Source organism: Dermacentor albipictus, chromosome 3 (genome assembly GCF_038994185.2).
Source record: "Dermacentor albipictus isolate Rhodes 1998 colony chromosome 3, USDA_Dalb.pri_finalv2, whole genome shotgun sequence".
NCBI classification, from domain to species: Eukaryota; Metazoa; Arthropoda; class Arachnida; order Ixodida; family Ixodidae; genus Dermacentor; species Dermacentor albipictus.
In genome coordinates this window covers 63,385,204-63,402,866 of record NC_091823.1, presented here as the reverse complement: position 1 = coordinate 63,402,866, position 17,663 = coordinate 63,385,204, and the positions used below count along the sequence as shown (strand labels likewise).

Below are 17,663 nucleotides of genomic sequence, written 5' to 3'. Positions count from 1 at the left end.
TCAAAATTAATCTGGAGTCCACCTCTACGTCGTGCCCCATAATCAGATCGCGCTTTTGGCGCGTAAAACCTCGCAATTAACCAAAAGCAAAATTAACGGTATGGCACGTACGTCAACATTCCGAACTTACACTGCGATTTAACTAAACATTTCGTCTTTCGGCCTATTGTAATATTCTAACGGCTATGGCGTTGTGCTGCTGAACTCGACGACGAGGGTTCGCTACCAGGGGCCCTATAACGTAAAACTATTCCAATATGTTTCTATTCCAATCTCCTGACGTCAAATTTGCGTAACCACCGACGCAAGCACCGGGCGGTCACCCGCAGGGTTGTCTGAACAGACCAATCAAACGCTCTCCTCGTTCGTAGGAGGTCACTTTTGTTTGCTTGAAAAACGAATAACATTGCCTACACTGAGCGGCTTGTCGTATCTAATTGGCTGACAAGAGGCGAGGAGAACGCTCAAGTGGAGAGGGATTCACTGGGGCAGAGCCAGTGCACTGAAAATCGATAACCGGATGAAGAGGGTGGTGCCGGCGTCTGCGGTTGGTCGGCTTTCCCTTACTTAGCTTGTGGTGGCTGGTCGAAAAACACGGCGGCATACAAAGGAAGCTTAAGAATGACGCTAAAACGGACCCTCAGCAAAGAAGAGTTGGCAGAATGAGGTGGCAAACGTACCGAAAGGGCTCTAAAACGTTACACGGCCACCCAAAAAGCTTTATTATACGCACATACACCCATGCTCTCCGGCAGGTGCGGGTAGCCAGCGTCTCAGCGATCGGTGGCAGCCATCTTTTATTCCTTTCGGAACGGGGCAGCCTGCAGTTATTCCGAAGAAAATTCAGTTTTTTTCGGCATATTAATCCATCTTTATCGCGTACACGTAACTTCGACGCGGTGAGTTTGTGCGGTTTTGTGACGTCGCGTTACAGGCAGGTGAAGTGGGTGCAGCCCGAAAACTTTTTACCAATAGCCGAGTGCTAATGGCGAAAGGGCTCGAATCAGAAATAATGGTTTTTCTTTTTTCTGTCAAATCATGCATAATCACTGTGCACACATTATATCAGATGGGGAGATATCGCGGTTTTCTTGACGTCACGTGACAGACAGGTGAAGTGGGCGTGGTCGAAAAAAAGTTTTTGACCAATCGTGGAGGGCTGATAGCAGAATTGGAATAGAAAAGTTTGGAATAGTTTTACGTTATAGCGCCCCAGCTGCGGCATTTCAATAGGGCCGAAATGCAATTGCGCTTGTGTTCTTAGATTTAAGTTCACGTTAAATAACTCCTGCTAGGTGTTCAAAATTAATCCTGTGTCCCCCCACAACAGCGTGCCTCAATCAAATCGTGGTTGTGGCACGTAAAACACGTTTCTTTTTTTTTATACATTTTGAATGTTTACTTTTCCTGCAGCCTTCGAAAAAACTACGTTATCTCTTTTTCTGAGTCCCTGATGGACCTTTCTCACACGTCTCGTATTATGTGGATTTCTTAGCTTCTTGGTACTTACTAGGTCAACCAGATGTATGCATCTAACGTCTCCCGCCCACTTCATGGTAAATATGATGATGATGATGGTGGTGATGAAGGCTCATTTAATGGCACAAACCCTCTGTGGGGAATAGGCCACGAACCGGGTGGTAATTTGTCTTGGCCAAGCCATCACGGCGGGTATGTTCCACAGTTTTGTTTTTCTTCTCCTGCTTCATTGTGTTCTTTAGCAGCCATATTGTGTAACGCATACTTATTGCAGAAAATTGGTCAAGAAAGATGTTCTAATAGAATCGTATATATTTGTTTATTTTTGTAGACACGAAATATTGGCATTATCTTCACCGTACAATAAAAAAAGAAAGTATCGTTCTATACGTTGCTGTCTTTGCTGTGTTGTCTTCAGGTGTTAGTACTGTTGCAGCTTCTTTTTTTTTCTTCGTCTCGGATACGTTGCTGGCACGGGCGCAAGCAGCTCAGGTATTCCGACAGCACGTTCGCTCGTGCACCAGGGAGCGCTGCCATGAGTCCCGAAAAGGATCCTCGCAAGATCGCGTCCCCTAAGTCGTCCATATCACGGAGCTCACCCAAGCCAACCCGGTCACCCGAATCAACCAAGTCCCTGAGCTTACTCAAGCCTCCCGATCCGCAGGGCTCGGGCCGGGCTCTGAGGGCCAAGCGCGGCAGGTCCAGCAAACACAGCGACCACACCGAAGAACGCCTCCGTTCTTCCGGCCCCAGGTACCACGTCTGACGCTGAACGCTGGTTAAACAGCTCACGCTTGGCGCTGCGGATTGCATCGGAGCAGGAGGTCTAAGCAGGCACTAAGAATGAACCGCATTGGTCGATCGGGAGTACACTTTCTTTCTGCGGCGATATGCTTTGCATTCGACAACTGAGAGTAGGGCCACGTTTACTGATATATTTAGGATGAATTCTCTGAGTTGTTAATAATAATCCACTGTAGAGGCGTGTATATAAAGGGAGGTTCTGAACTGCATGACGTCATCTCTGCCGGGAGAGCGGGACAACTTCAACTATACCATTAGGCGCGGGAAATCGTTATTTTTTTTCTTTTTTGCAGATATGGATGCGCCAAATTCCAGCGCAATGCCAGGGCTTACGTGAGGAGCCAGATTGATGCGCCAAAATGGCGAAAAAAAAGAAATCGCCATAGATTAGGGTGTCGAGGTGAACTGAATCACTAGCTTTGCCGCAATTGATTAATAGGAAATTGCTCACTTTCGCAATGTTCGCATGCATGCCACTCCCCGAGTGGTGGAACCGAATCACTGTAAAGGCGCAGAATCTGATAAAGACTAACAAAAGTAATTAACAAGTCATAACGACATTGGTGGCACATCCATCCTCTGGAGAGATGATTCGCGATGTTAATTCTATTGGCAATATCTTTTTATGACGCCAATGTAATTGGTCATATGTTTACATGCTGTCGTGATTATTATGATGATTATTGAATCCACAAGTTATATAATATGGCAGCCGTGTATCACAAAACGTTAAGGGAACATCAGCAGACATACAAACTGGTAATATAGCTGCCAACCACAATACCAAGTGTTACCACGACCCATTGTATTTTGTTTAATTCACAACGCCAGATTTGAAACACTGTTGTATCCCTCGTATACTGGCTGCAACTTCTTTGTAATGGCTATCCATGAAGCGGCCGCGCGCGACTCGGAAGTGTCTGTTGCAGACGGGGCGCTATCTCTTTAAAATGTTTCGGTCTGCCTGCCCCGTGTCTCACATTAGCACACTCATTTTGGGCAATAGGCCAAGGGTAGGCACATACCGATTTGGCATACACAGTGCCGAAGATGTTGGTAACATAGCCAGTGGCACATAATGCTTCAACCCAAATTGCCTACTATAAGCCAGACAGCACACCCAGTGCTGTACACCAGGCCAGACACCCAGCGGCTCATGTTGTCTGCTCGGCAAGACAGCATCCATCACATACCAAGTATCCCAAGATGGTAGCAAAACAAGTAACCGAGTATGTGAAACAGTGTTAGATAGATAACGCAAACCGGGTGAAGTTACCAAAGAATGTTAATCGCATTAATAAGTGTTCTACGTGCAGAATGGCACGTCGTCGGGATATATAGTTGGTGCTTGTCTAATGGCATAATGTAGCGCAAGGACACAACCAGACAGAAAACACGCCGACACAGGTCACAGACCCATTCCAGGCTGTGTGTGGCAATTACCAGCAAGAGAACAAGCTTAAAAGAATCCGTAAGATACTTCCAAATGTATACGGATCCCGCAATTGATACCATTGCTGCTATTTGCAGTTTCACAGTTCAACTTCCAGGGTGATGTCACGGGAAAACACTTTTTTGACTTCTTTCTTTTTTCTGACCCGCCATGGTAACTTAGTGGCTATGAGCTTAGTGACGTTGGCTCAAAGCTGAGCGCGAGGTCACTGGTTCCTTCTTTGCCGCGGTGGCCGCATTTCAGTGGGAGGAAAATGCAAAAAAAAAAGACCGAGTACTTAGATTTATGTGCACGTTAAAGAACTCCAGGTGGTCAAAGTTGACCCGGCGACCCTCACTATACAGTGTTCTTCATAATTATGTGGGAGTTCTGGCACACAAAACACTAGGATTGAATTTTTAAATTTAGCTCTTGTGTTCAGCATGATCATTAGAATCAAAACGGCACTGGAAAATATTTATTTTAAGTGCTGTCAACATGCCATGCATGCAAAGCTCTTCTGACACGTTGAACAAGTAGCAGGGAGGCAGGCTTGGTGGCTTGGATTTGGCGGAGCTTATGTTTATTCTGCTGCCGAACTTTATCCTACACGTCCGATTGCTTCCATGCAACGATACATATATTATGAAAAAGGTCAGTACCGGCAATTCTTCCCGCGAGACTAATTGCTTGCGCAATATTCAACTCTATTTCGGACTGTCCTCGTACACTACCAGTGGAGTGCATTACGAGCGTGTGCTCTAAGGAAATTTTGCTCCCGCTTGCGTTTATCTTGCCCAAAAACAATAATCGCCTTTATCTTGCGTGCTTTTCCCTTCCTAAACTATGCGTGCTCAGTACTTGCTGGTCACGAAAAGTGTGCGCGTCTTAGTGTGACATATAGCGTTGTTTACAACAAACTAGAGTGCGCAGAGTGATTAAAGAAAGAGAAAGCGCGCGATAGAGTTCATTTTTTTGCCGGGAACAAGATAACTCTCTAAAGAAGTGAAATTATGTTAAGTGCAAACGTACTTTATGGTGGAGTTCGAAAGCCATAAGATGAATAGTTGGGTGTGCAATAGGCGTTTGCGAACGCATAAATCAGATTGCGGGCCAAGATTGCCTCGGAGTGCTTATTTAGTATTTTACAGTTTTGCAAGATGTCGCAGGTATCGTACTTGCCTCTGCCTGCCTTTAAGCAACAACTGGTGCTAGGCAAAGTGAGGGGCTCGTTAAATGCTGATTGCGTCATGCTTTGTCGTGGCAGCTCGGCGTCGCCTCAGTCAACGAGGATTTCCAGCGCGCCTCAAGGTCAAAAGCAGGGCTTCACCGTGGGTGAACGAAGCACGACTTCAATTGACAGGCGTCACATGACTCCTGTCTCAGGCACATATTGCCCCTCATCTCGGGTGAGCGCCCTTGTCGTGATTCTGGAGTCACGACGTATAGAAAACTTGAAGAAAAAGTCGACTGGTTCTCAACTGTAACAAAATATTCGATATCAGCATTGGTGACAGAGCAGACAAGCACGCAAAAATCACGTTGAGGGCAGCATCTTGCATCGTACTTTCATTCGCTGGCAATTGCGCACTACGAAGATGCGATGCACTACGACGAACATTATGATGCCAAATATATTCGAGGAACATTCACGAAGCCACAAAAAAAAGTGAACTCAATATACGTTTCGTATCTTGCTCTGGCGCAAGAAACGGCATGCAAAGCTAGTACCAGCTCATAAGCAGCAAGAAGCCTTCGCTATATCGCATATGCTGGTATTTCTTTCTCAGGAAGACCTTAATGCGTCATTGAAACCTACGGCAGGTATTCTGGCGCAGCAGCATACTGTATATCTACACCCTCACACCAGTGAACAATATACAAGGTGTCCCACGTAACTTAAGCCATACTTTCAAAATATGCAAATGCCACGTAGCTGAACAGAACAAAGGTAATGTTGTTTACCGTTGCTCGAAGACAATCAAATTCTTTTATGTGAAGCATATTACGAGAGCTCAACCCAGCTCCTCAGGCGCGGCGGTGTCGCCTTCAATACCACGTGACACCGTGACGTCCGACAGAGGAGAAACGGGGCTCCAACTCGCGCCGTCGCTCGCGGCGTCGCGGCGGTATATAAGCAGCTGCGCTTGCCTCTGCTAGACACTCACGAGGTGAGATGCCTCCTGGAGACAGAGCTGCTCGTTGGAATGAGAAGCGAAGGTTGCGGCGTGCTACAGAGACTGATATTCTAGGTGGCTCTGGCTCAACTCTCGCAAGATGGGCTGGGTGGGAATCGAACCAGGGTCTCCGGAGTGTGAGACGGAGACGCTACCACTGAGCCACGAGTACAATGCTTCAAAGCGGTACAAAAGCGCCTCTAGTGAATGCGGTGTTGCCTTAGAAACGAGCTGTCTCTAAGGCTCAGGCGTGCGTCGCTTGCTCAGGCACACATTTCGTTGCCGGGCCGAACGCTGCGTTGCTCGACGCTCACCGCGTCCAATGCGGGGCGCGTAGTCGCTGCGCCGTAGCCCGTTGTCTTAAACCCATTGGCGGGTCGACGGGAACGCTATCGCGTTCCACTCTTGAAGGCAAAGCAGAGTAACGCATGAGTTGTTTCTTCGTCTAGCCGAACCAAATATAGCCAAGCAACAGCAGTTCACCAGGCTAAACAGTGGTTCAACAACTAAAATAAAGGCTAGTATGCTTCGCATCCTGGGCTTAACCTTAGCTAAGCCACAGCCATTTTTTCTTTCATTCAGTAAAATTAGATAATTAGTCCTAATTAATTAATCAACTTCTCAAGTATTATATTTAGATGAAAAATGTCAATGAGAACATTGTAGAGCGACATGAAAAGCTACCAATATAGCTTTCTGTTGCTCAATACGTGTCACGTAAAACTGTTTTTCCGAGCGTGCAAGATGCCCGTAAATGCACGCAAAATTGCAGCGCAACTAGCCGCTTGAGGCCCTTTGCGTGTATTCGCGGGTTTCTTTCACGCTCGGAAAAACACTTCTATGTAGCAAATATTTAGCAACAGAAAGCTGTATCGGGAGTTTTTCATATTGATCTACAATTTTCTCATGACACTTTTCATTTAAATATAATATTTGAAAAGTTGATTAAACAATTAAGTCTAATTATATCTGAGTAATCTGACTATCTCCAAGCGACGGCAAAACAACATTATCTTGGTCTATGTGGCATTCACATACTTTTATACTCTGGCTAAAGTAAGCTGGGACACCCTGTATAAAATGGAACGCTGAAATTGTTATCAAGCAACGTTTACTCGTGACACGTGAATTTGAAGAGAACATATACGCACTATAAATTGCCTTACCACTTAGTATGTCATCGTGAGGTACTTCTATATTCTACAGTGGTGTTGAGTCGATACGGGCTCTTGAATGCAAATTTGAGCTTTGAATTATCGCATTGCTCACGGAGGAACTTTACCGCAAACGATGATACTGCGGGTTTCTACCGTAGCCATTGGTCCAGCTGAAAACTTGCGCGAGCAGCCATCGCGTAAGTTCATAGCTGGAATAGTTGGTGGAACGTTAAACTTCAAAAACCTGATCGTTCTCTTGTCGCTGATGAGAACTAGCATTCTTTCTAGTCTTGCCTTTTTTTAGATATTATATTTGCGCTCCGAGCGTGAGCTTTGTCGTAATTAAAACAATCACCTCACGTTTGCATTTGCGTACTTCGTACGTGTGGAGATAGTAGAACGGATGCCTTGGCTTATTGCATTTTTGTCATGCGCCGAGCTGAGCATGTTGCGCCACCAACGCTCTCTTCCAGCTCCTTTTTTTTTCTACACGCATGTACCAACAGTCCCTGGCATCGGTTGGTTGGAAGGCGTCTATTACCGGGAAGCTCTTGACGCCCGTGATAGGCGCCATTGTGCTGGGAGCAGTTCTGTTTGTTTTTGTGCGCCTAGTCCGCTGGCGGAAGCCGAGCGGCCTACACGCGCCGGCATGCGGGAGCCACTCCTGCCAGCAATTCAGAGAGCTCCTGGAGGAGGCCATAGACGAGAACTCCCAGCCTTGCGACGACTACTACGCGCACGTGTGCAGCCTGTGGACGAAATCGCACGAGAGGTCCGTACAGCGCGTAACTCTGGAGCACTTCTTCAACAATGCTGTCAAGAGGCTGAAGACGCTGCCGCCGATTGAAAACGTGGTCACGCGGAAAGGCACAATGTTCTTCTCCTCTTGCCTCAGCGTTGCCAACGTGTCCAACGTACCCGGTGTGAAGAAGCTCCTCGCCGAAGGTGGCATCATGTGGCCAAGCAAGAACACGAATCCGGACTTCCTCAACGCTCTCTTCTATATGTCGCAGCGCCTCTTTGAACCCGTATTCCTCAGGTTTACGACTGAAAATGGCGGCAGTACGCTCGCCGTCCGCCAGAGCAACGAGTTTCTCAAGAACCTGCGAACTCTGCGCAGGCATATAAAGACTCGTCACTTGCACGAGCACTTAAGTGTCACGTACGAGGCTTTCGATGCGCACGACGAAACCAGGCTCAAGGAAATTGTCGATCGCTTCGACCACATGGAAGAGTTCCTCGACATGTACTTCAACGCCAGCTGGCCTGCCCACTCCCCGTCGATGACGTTCACGACGTACGACACGGAGTCCTTTCTCCGACAGACACCGTCAGTGTCTCGCGACAGGTGGGACTCCATGTTGAGTCGTTATTTCGGCGCCTCGGTTGCAGGCCTGCGCAATGCAGTTGTTGAGAATGTGCAGCACTTTCAGGCCCTCTTCAGGCTCCACGAAGACGGCGGTGAGGCAGCCCTGAACGACGTGGTGGAAGCGCTCTGCGTTCAGAACCTGGTGCGATTCACTTCTTTTGGCATTATCGCTAGCTTCCACGAAAGCAGCGAGGTCGCAGCCATGTGGCTGCAGGAAAAGTGCTTCATTTCGACTTTTTCATTCTTCGGCTATGATCTCAACCATAACTTCCTCGCTAGCCATCGTGGCGCCTTGGACAACGTGGAAAGGCTCGCCGAGAATGTGCGCCAGGCATTCTTCGATGTTCTCAGCGATAGCGAGAATGCGACGGCGCATTCGCACCGCAGCCACCATGAGTGGCGAGAAAACATCAGCGAGCACCATTTCCGCAAGCTGTTCGCCGTTCTGAAAAGGTCGAAAGCCCGGGCGTACCCCGCTGAGTACGCGGTTTATCCAGACTTGACCCGCGACCCGCTGCAGAACTGGAAAATCCTGAACGAGTTCTACCGCCGCCTCCCGGTGTCGGCCAATTCTGCCTTGATCGCTTTCGGGGAAAATGACTTAAGCAAGTTCCGGGGCTTCGAGCTGTCGATCCAGCATCTCAGCTTTCCTTACTACGAGCCGGACGCGCACAGAGGCTGCGTGCTTGGGGGACTTGGCACGCGTCTTGCGGCAGCAGTGTTCTACGACTACGTGGATAGCCAGGCAGATTTCTTAAAGTTCTACCAGCGCAACCACGACTGCCTCGCCCCCGATGCTGGTGGCGAACCAGACGTTAATCTGCAGGGCGCCGTCGCAGCGATTCCCGTCATGTTTTATATGTTCAGGAAAGCTAGCGAGGACGACGAGGACGCCTCAGTCAAGGACCTGTCGCACTTTAGAGCTGATCGTATTTCGTTTATGTTCGGATGTTACCTATTGTGCGGAGAAGACAACGGCGAAACAATGTGCAACGTTCCACTGAAGCACAGCGCGGATTTCGCCCGCACCTATGGGTGCCCGGTGGGTTCACCCATGAACCCGAGTGAGAAATGTGCGATGGTACCATAGGGTGCCGGTTAATTAAGGGTTAATATCTTTACATTTATCACTGAAGATAACCGAGTTCATTTTTTTTCACGGTGACTAATGACTAAGTGGATGCAGCTCGTTATTGTTATGTTCTTTGTTTAAAATAGCGTTTTTACCTCTGTCTGAAGCAATGACGACTCAAGGAAGGTCCGATTTCAAGCTTTCTTTGTAGACTTTGCTTTCTTTTGCTGTGATACTTGGGCTATGTTCATCCTGTAAAAGCAGCAAATGAGAAGACAGAATAGCCTGTTAATGGCCACTGCAAACAAAACGTGCTGAAAACGAGTGATGTTGATGGTAAGACAGGTAACTACCATATGAGCATCCGTGTTAAGAATCGGTGCTTCAACCACTGGCCATGCCAACGAAGCGTTCGCGCTCCACGGTCAATGCCTTTTTGTCGCCAACTTTCCAAGGACACAAAAGAGCTCGGACTGGTTAAAAGTACTGTGGACCAGGCTTAAAGCCACGAGGTATCTCTAGATCAGTGCTAATCTGTTTGGCGATGTGGTAGGGGTAATTCTGGCATATGCGGAGCACGCGAAGAATTCGAAAGGTGGCATATCCGCGCTAACTTTCGACCATTTTAAATGAACTACTACTATGTTCGCTCGGAATTAGGCCAACACAGATTTCATGTAATCTATATCGTAGTTTAATAATTATTTCAGTGTGCGCGCGTGTGTCACGTAAACTCGCCACAGTGTCGTAAAGGGTTCCTGCGTTCCAAACTACATCTGAGGAAAGTCGTAGCCAGCGCAGCCCTCCGACCGATTCCTGATCGATAATGTAGCGACCAGGCATACTGCAACTTCTATAGCATTCACAGGAATGAAGTGGTGTCGTGGGGATCGCCAAGGATCGTTATATGAACACAGTGTCTACGGTAGAGGCGCGACGATGTGCTCGGTTCAGCAAAATAAACGGATATATTCGAATTGCGATCTCTTTGAGATGGTGGCTGTCAATTTTCGGCACCAAGAAGAAGGAGGAGAGGAGAGGTAGGGAGGTCAACCAAACGGCCCTTCCGATTTGATACCCTACGCAAGGGGAAAAGGTTTAAGGGATAAAAAATGTACGGGAAGGAGGAATTAGCAGTACATAGACTTGGAGCTGCCCGCCACGCCTACGACTAGCCACTGGGTCCATTTAATTGGATAAACAAACAACGCTTACATTTCTTTGTAATCCTGCAATGCATGGGGCCATGGTCCAAGACTGTCTCAGTATATGGTCAACGATGTACCCATTTAGCATAAACTCCAAGCAACCACAGAGAAAGGGATGCGCCTATCCCTGGCAAAAAGGAATCTGGGGTTTAGCGTGCCAAAATTACGATCTCATTATGAACTACAGAGAAAAAAGGGTCGGGGGGGGGGGGGGCAAGTCTGGATTATTTTGATCATCTGGAGTTCGTTAACGTGCACCTAAATCTAAGTACACGAGCGGTTTTGTATTTCACCTCCATCGAAATGCGGCCACCGCGGCGGGACCAAGCCTGCATGGTCAGGCTAAGCAGCCCAACACCATTAGCTACAAGCTACCCTGGCGGGTCTATAAGCGAAAAAAGATGAAGCGAAAGTGGGCGAGTTTCTGCTGAAACAGCTGTTTTAACAGATTCGCTATCCGTGTTCAAGGAGAATTTTCTGAGAGAGCAGACTAGAAAATATTGCGGACATTTGATTGATTAGTTCCTCAACATTTACACGACGTAAGAAACTTAATTTGAGCACCGGGTCATTTTGGAATAGATTTCAACGAAATGGCAGACTCTCTTGCCAAAGCATCCCTGGATCGCCCGGTAGTTTCCGTTTTGCCGGTTTTGCGGGTATTATGTGTCTTGCGTACGTCGCTTCAGCAAGACACAGAAAATTCTGTTTTAATCAAACGGCTGCAAAACAAACAATACTGTCGCATTCGGACTTCCAGCACCTGCAGCTTCTGTGGAATTATCAGTGGGATCTGTCACGTAAATATGAATTTGCATTCAGAAGATTGCGGTGCCGCATTCCATAATAAATGTTTGCTTGACCGAGGCTAGTCTGACGCAGTCCCCTCTCTGCCACTTCTGTAATGAACCGGAGACGACTGATCAGTTCTTCCCGTCCTGTCCTCGATTCTCGCTACAACTAATAAAACTCATCGAGGCTCCGTTTCACAAACTTGGACTATCATTGACTTCCCAAATTATCCTTTCTGTCGGGGCTTCGGCTCAAGACTTCTGCTACAGGGTAGTTTGCCTCGACACATGCAATTTCATTGACAATGCAAAAACATCGGCGCAATAATTTATTATCAAGGCGAAAGCCTTAAGTGGCTCATACCCCCGATGGTCTGGCAAACGTGACGTGCGATGCGTCAAGTCACGTGAGCTCGCCTGGCGCAGGCACGCCACTGTTCGCACGTTCGTCGTCGTCTTCTTCCTCAGCTGGCTCCGGTGCTGGTCACCCACACTCTATCACATAACTTGGGAGTGTGAACGAAACGACGCATTCCGCGATCATAAACCCCCGAGTGCGGAGCATTGGGAGAGCCGGCTCGCCAGCTGCGAGCTCGCCGTCCAATGAAGGATGGTGGAGCACGCTAGGGACGCGGCCAAACTCAGTGGAGCCCTGGACTGAGGGACCACCCGTGCTGAAGAGGCTTCCCTTCGACGAGAAGACAGCGTGACGAAGAGAAGACCTCGATCCGCGAGAATTCCATTTTATGCTTCCATAAATGTTTTTTTCTCTCTCTCTCTCTCTATGCCAAAAAAGGCAAAGTTAATTAGGATAGAACTAATTCGGGCACTCGAGCCCACGACCTCCGGTGGGAGTTGAACCCTCGAGCTTATGTGGAAGTCGGACCCGCAACTTTTCGTGTTAATTAGGACGAAGTTAATTAGGATACATTAAATTGAGGTAGCGTCAATTAAGGCACTCAAGCCCACAACCTTTGGCGAGAGAAACAAGTAATAAGAAGTAACGACGCATTCGAATGAGAATGTCAAGTAAATTAAAAAAAATCTTTAGCGCGCAGGCTTTCGCCTTCACCCTCTTTGGCGTATGCTAAAGTGACTTGATTTTTATCCTCCTCATTTATTGCAAATTTATCATGCAAAATTCTGAGTTTACTTTCAACGCATTTAATCAATCCGGCACGATTTCTCTTCAAGTTCCATTCTTAACCCTTATATTGCCCTTTATATTTTATGTAATATTTTTTTCTTACTTTAATTATACCGCCCACTTCTTCGACGATCCCCGAGGCGGGCATGTGCCATGTTAAGAAAATCATCATCATCACCTGTTATGGGCTAACTCGCCCAGACCTTTTGATATGCGCTTGCGATCGCTACTGGAATTCCTGAGTGTTTCGGCAGAATATTACGAACGCATACAGAAAAAGAGTCACAGTGGCCGCGAGGATGCGAACTTCGGAATCACCGATAACCAGTCGAAGATTCTACCTCTCAGCCACTCCGCCCATGCTGCAACAAAGTGTATGGCACCATTGGACAGTATTGTGCCTGGCGTCTTGAGACCTCTGTAAAGTGATTGGCTGACACCACGCTGTCTAGCTCACCCATAAGCCATCCCCAAGGCGAAAGAATGCATATAAACAAAGCCAGTGGCAACATGCGAAAGACAGGATCAGAAAGAGCAGGAAGAAACGGCCAAAAAATTGGGATGACTGAGACAAGAATGCTTCGCATTAAAAAGAATCGTGTCTCTCCGCTTCTCCAAGACCAATTTCATTTATCTCTAAGCAATATCCTACGTGATATCGCCTTCGGTTTCATTGGTTTACCTTTTTTATTGCATTTCCTTTATCTATTTTATTTCAACTGTACCACCCACTTTTTTGGCTAATCCTTCGTTGTATGTCATAATTTAGGGATCATCATCATCATCATAATTTTTTATGGAGATTGCCACAAAAAGAAACAACGATGACAACTCGGTTTAGGCATCACAGAATGAAACTATCTTCCGGCTAGGCCTTATTACACATTATTTTATTTCGCGTATTATCGCTTTCTTTCACACCTTCGATTACGTCTTGTTTTTTTAGCATACCCGATACTCGATTTGTGGCCTTCCCCCGATTCTGATTCCATCCGCCGATACCTGATTCGTGGCCATGCCCCACACTGGGTTTGTGCCATTAAAGAAAATTTCATCATCGTCATTATCCACGGAAGGAGATTGCTCGCATTGCACCAGGTATCGCATCACTGCTTTGCATTAAGGGTACAAAGGCAACTTTTTTCTTCAAGAACTCTCACCCTCCTTGCCATGAAAACATAATATTAAGTATTTATTTTATACGAGACAACTAAGATATAGAGATGCCGTTCCTGGGCAGGTCAATTGATAGCCCTTCGTGATAGTATTAATTTCAGTCATTTGAGGATGGTTTGTGCACTGAAAACATGCTAGGCGTGACACTTGACGCGATTTACCAACAGTTTTATAGAGTGCTGTGCCAGCCTACTGGAGCCACCCTAACATAGTCGGCTTCTTAGTGAAGTTAATAATTGTATCTTTTACAATAAGCGAGTAGTTCTATCTATAGGCTGCTGCATATGCAAGTGTTCTTATTGCAATTGCACACAACGATGGGCAACATTGCCTAACTGTTCTCAAGAGGGCTCTACAAGCAATGTATCGCACTCAGCTGGCTTATTTTCTTTCTTTTCTTTTTCTTTTTATAAGTAGGCGATGTCTGCCAAACATATTTACGAGCGCAGCAGCGTTAGAATCCTGTTGATCCGGAAGGTACAACCTGCCGCTAACAGCCATACTCGACGTAATGTTATCACTTTTATTCGGCTATAAAGAAGAAATCAGGGAAAGGGTTTCGGTATTGTTTAAATCTACAACAGAAATTTCACTCATGTCACAATTCTTGTTCAGCGCCGCTTTAAAAGCAAATATTCCATGTTTAGACAGTACGGTTCGGGAAAGGTTTTACGTGGTGCACGCTGTTGGCACACGCAGAAGCTCACGCAGCAACGATACGAAATCTCTTTATGTGCTCAAGCCTTAAACGGGATGCTGTGGCGACGACAAAGCTGACGAGAATTAGCGTCAAGCGGTAAACAAGGCCGGCGAAATAGGCGAAATAGCAAAGAAGCGTCCTATTCGTGACCAAGGCTGCGCTAGAACGCTTGCGTTTCGGCGCAGCCGTGCCGTGACAAAGTGGACGCCATAGAGCGTACACGGAAACAAAGTTAGTCGGACTGTTTTTCACTTCTTCTTTTCGAACGTATTTTCGCCATGCTTTTTCGAACTTCTCGCGCGTGCATCACAAACTTTTTCCGCGAAGTGGTTGAAGACGACGACAGCAAAGATTGAGGAAACGCTGACGTGGCCCCGAGAAAAGCAGCCAGAATAAAAGATCTGAGACAGCGTTTCGTGAAACCAAATGCTAGTAGTGTTCGGCAGAATGGGCTGCACATACACACGCCACACATGAGAAAAGAAAGGCCTCAGAAGGACACAAACTCATCGACGAAAACAAATTTCCGTATTTCAGGCGCGATAGAAATGGAGGAAGACGAGGAAGAGCGAGGAAAACGAAGTGGCAGGGCATAAAAGCGAGCCGGAATCGAACGTTCGAGCATCAGCTCCCCGGGAGCCGCGGCCAGGACCTGCCGGGCGCCGCGCCGGCAAGTATGCCTCTGCCACGCAGCCTTCCTCCATTACCATCCCTTCGTATTGTGCTGTATACGAGCCATTGCTATTCGCCATTACTAGTTCTTATCGCCGACATACTTCTACCGTAGCGAAGAGAATTTTCACAGACAGACCTGCTGCTTCTTTGGGACTTCTCGGGCTCCGCCGCGGATGACGTCCGTGGGAGAATAGACGGTCCTCGTGGAACAAGGCGAAGCGTTGAGGGGGTGGCCCTGAAGACGAGCCTAGCTGTGGCTGTAGGTGGGCTCCGCTCGTCCGCTTCTGATGACGTGGCATTTCGTTTCCAAGGGCGCTGCAACACAAGAGCCGCAGCCGTTGAGCCGACCAGTTCGGTTGTTACTCAACCACTGCAGAGACTACGCCTGTCGCTTCGCGCCGCGGAGCGCGAAACAGGATTTCGCCCCGGTCCTCCTGCGGCAGTCCTGAGCCAAGATGCCCAGCGAAGTAACAGGCCTGTCCACCTATGACCACAGCCGTGAGCAGCCTGCTTGACGATCCCGGACGCTGCAAGGTCTCGTGTGGAACCCGTCAGGGGCGTGGAAGGGGGAGGCCCCGAAGACGAGCCTAGCAGTGGCTTCACAATGGCTCCGCTCGTCCGCTTCTGTTTCATGGCCGCATTCCAAGGGCGCTGCAACACAAAAGAGCCGCAGCAGTTGAGCCGACCAGTTCGGCTGTTACCTGCCCATAGCAAAGACTGCTCCGTGGTGCCAGGCGTCGCCTGGTCGCCGTCGGGGAGTGTAAAGGGATCCTCGGCATTACCGCGACTGTGGTGGTCTTGACTTCTGAGAAGTCTTCAGTGTCTGCCGGCACCAGGGCCCACGCAGCACCAGATGGTCCTGATGCGGACTCCAGAGCTCAAGGACTCTTAACAGACAGTGGGCGTGGCTCTGAAAAGCCTGGACAGTGCTAATTGTTTTGCCAAATGTGTTCCTGCCTTGTTTTCGTGACCATTTTTTGCAGTGCATCATGGCTGAAGTCTTGACGGCCCCCTGGAAGCTGAAAGTCTCATCTGGAACCTGCCAGGCGCGTGGAAGGGGGAGGCCCCGAAGACGAGCCTAGCAGTGGCTTCACAATGGCTCCGCTCGTCCGCTTCTGTTCATGGCCGCATTCCAAGGGCGCTGCAATACAAAAGAGCCGCAGCAGTTGAGCCGACCAGTTCGGCTGTTACCTGCCCATAACAAAGACGGACCTGTGGCGCTGCATTCAGCGCTGTCGGGTGGCTATCCGGGGGCTCTCAAGACATGCCTGCTCTTCACCCGGCTACTCTAAAGACAACTGCGACGGCTGCGTGGAAAACTGTGCGTGCTATCCTAGGTCCTCACCGCGTCCCCCGGACAGCTGAAATAAATGTATAAAAAAAATTTCGGGTCCTCCTCCTTTGTTTCGCTTCAGCTGCGCAGCTTTACGCGAGCAGCGCTTTCGATGCATAGGTATTCAGTTGACGCATTGCTACGGCGTCATTTATGCATACCTACAGCTCGTTCAGCACAACCACAGGCACATAGCGATAGCTGATCGCAAAAGCGAGAAAATCAACAGCTGCATATTAGTCCTTTCTGCGACCACCGGCGAAGCACAGAGCGATAGCTGATCGCAAAAGCGAGGAAATCAACAGCTGCATATTAGTCCTTTCTGCGACCACCGGCGAAGTCGGGTGGTGATGCTAAGAGCACCGGCCCGCATAGCCATGCCAATCAGCTGCTGCCTCAGCGCATAACACGTACGACGACACTGGCCGCGATGCCATTGTGGTCGCGCGTAAGAGGCTCTCTTTTCTGGCGGCTACCGCCATTTCGAGAACGGCTCCCTCTGTTTGCCAAAGCACTTCGCCGAACGTCTGTGCTCGCGGTCTTTGGGAAGACTGACATGTTCGAAGGGACTATAGACCTGTATGTTCCTACAGAGTTTTTCACACTGGCGCTCCCACGCACGGAAGGCCGCATGTGACGTCTGCATACGTCACGTAAATGGGAGGCCAAATTAATTTAAGCGTATACAATGCTTACGGCAGCTGGCCACGGAAAGCCCTAGAAATGCTAAGTTTGTAGCTCAATCTCAATCTCAAAATTGGAATATTCCAATTTTGCTAGAATATAAGAGAGACAGCGTGCTCACATACCACGATGGGGATATATATGTTAAGACGAGAGCGGGAATAAGGGACTGCTATAGAGCAATGATTGCGCCAAGAAAATAAATTATTGAGAAAGTCGGCTCGATTGAATAAGGATTTCCTGGACGGTGGAGTAAGCGTCCCTGGGGCTAAACCGCGGAGTCGAGGGCGGCTAAGAAAAAGTGAAAGATTATCTCATTCGTGTTGCTCAAAGTAACAATACGGCTTTTAAGCGTTTCGTTGCTGTTTCTCTGCGAAACCTAAAGCATGTTCTGAGAAGTGCTGGGAAGCAGCTCAGTAAAGGACCTTCTTCTTTCTTTTTTGTTACCGCGCTGAGTGC

General features: G+C 48.1%; 1 protein-coding gene across 1 annotated transcript; it reads left to right on the top strand.

Moving 5' to 3' along the window:
• Positions 1–1,880: 1,880 nt before the first annotated feature.
• On the top strand, positions 1,881–9,692 carry LOC135898801 (uncharacterized). The gene is made up of 3 exons (XM_065427969.1): positions 1,881–2,232; positions 4,983–5,124; positions 7,556–9,692. Exons 1-3 carry the CDS (start codon positions 2,015–2,017, stop codon positions 9,506–9,508), a joined length of 2,313 nt encoding a protein of 770 aa, XP_065284041.1. The 5' UTR covers positions 1,881–2,014; the 3' UTR covers positions 9,509–9,692.
• The last annotated feature ends 7,971 nt before the right edge of the window (positions 9,693–17,663 follow it).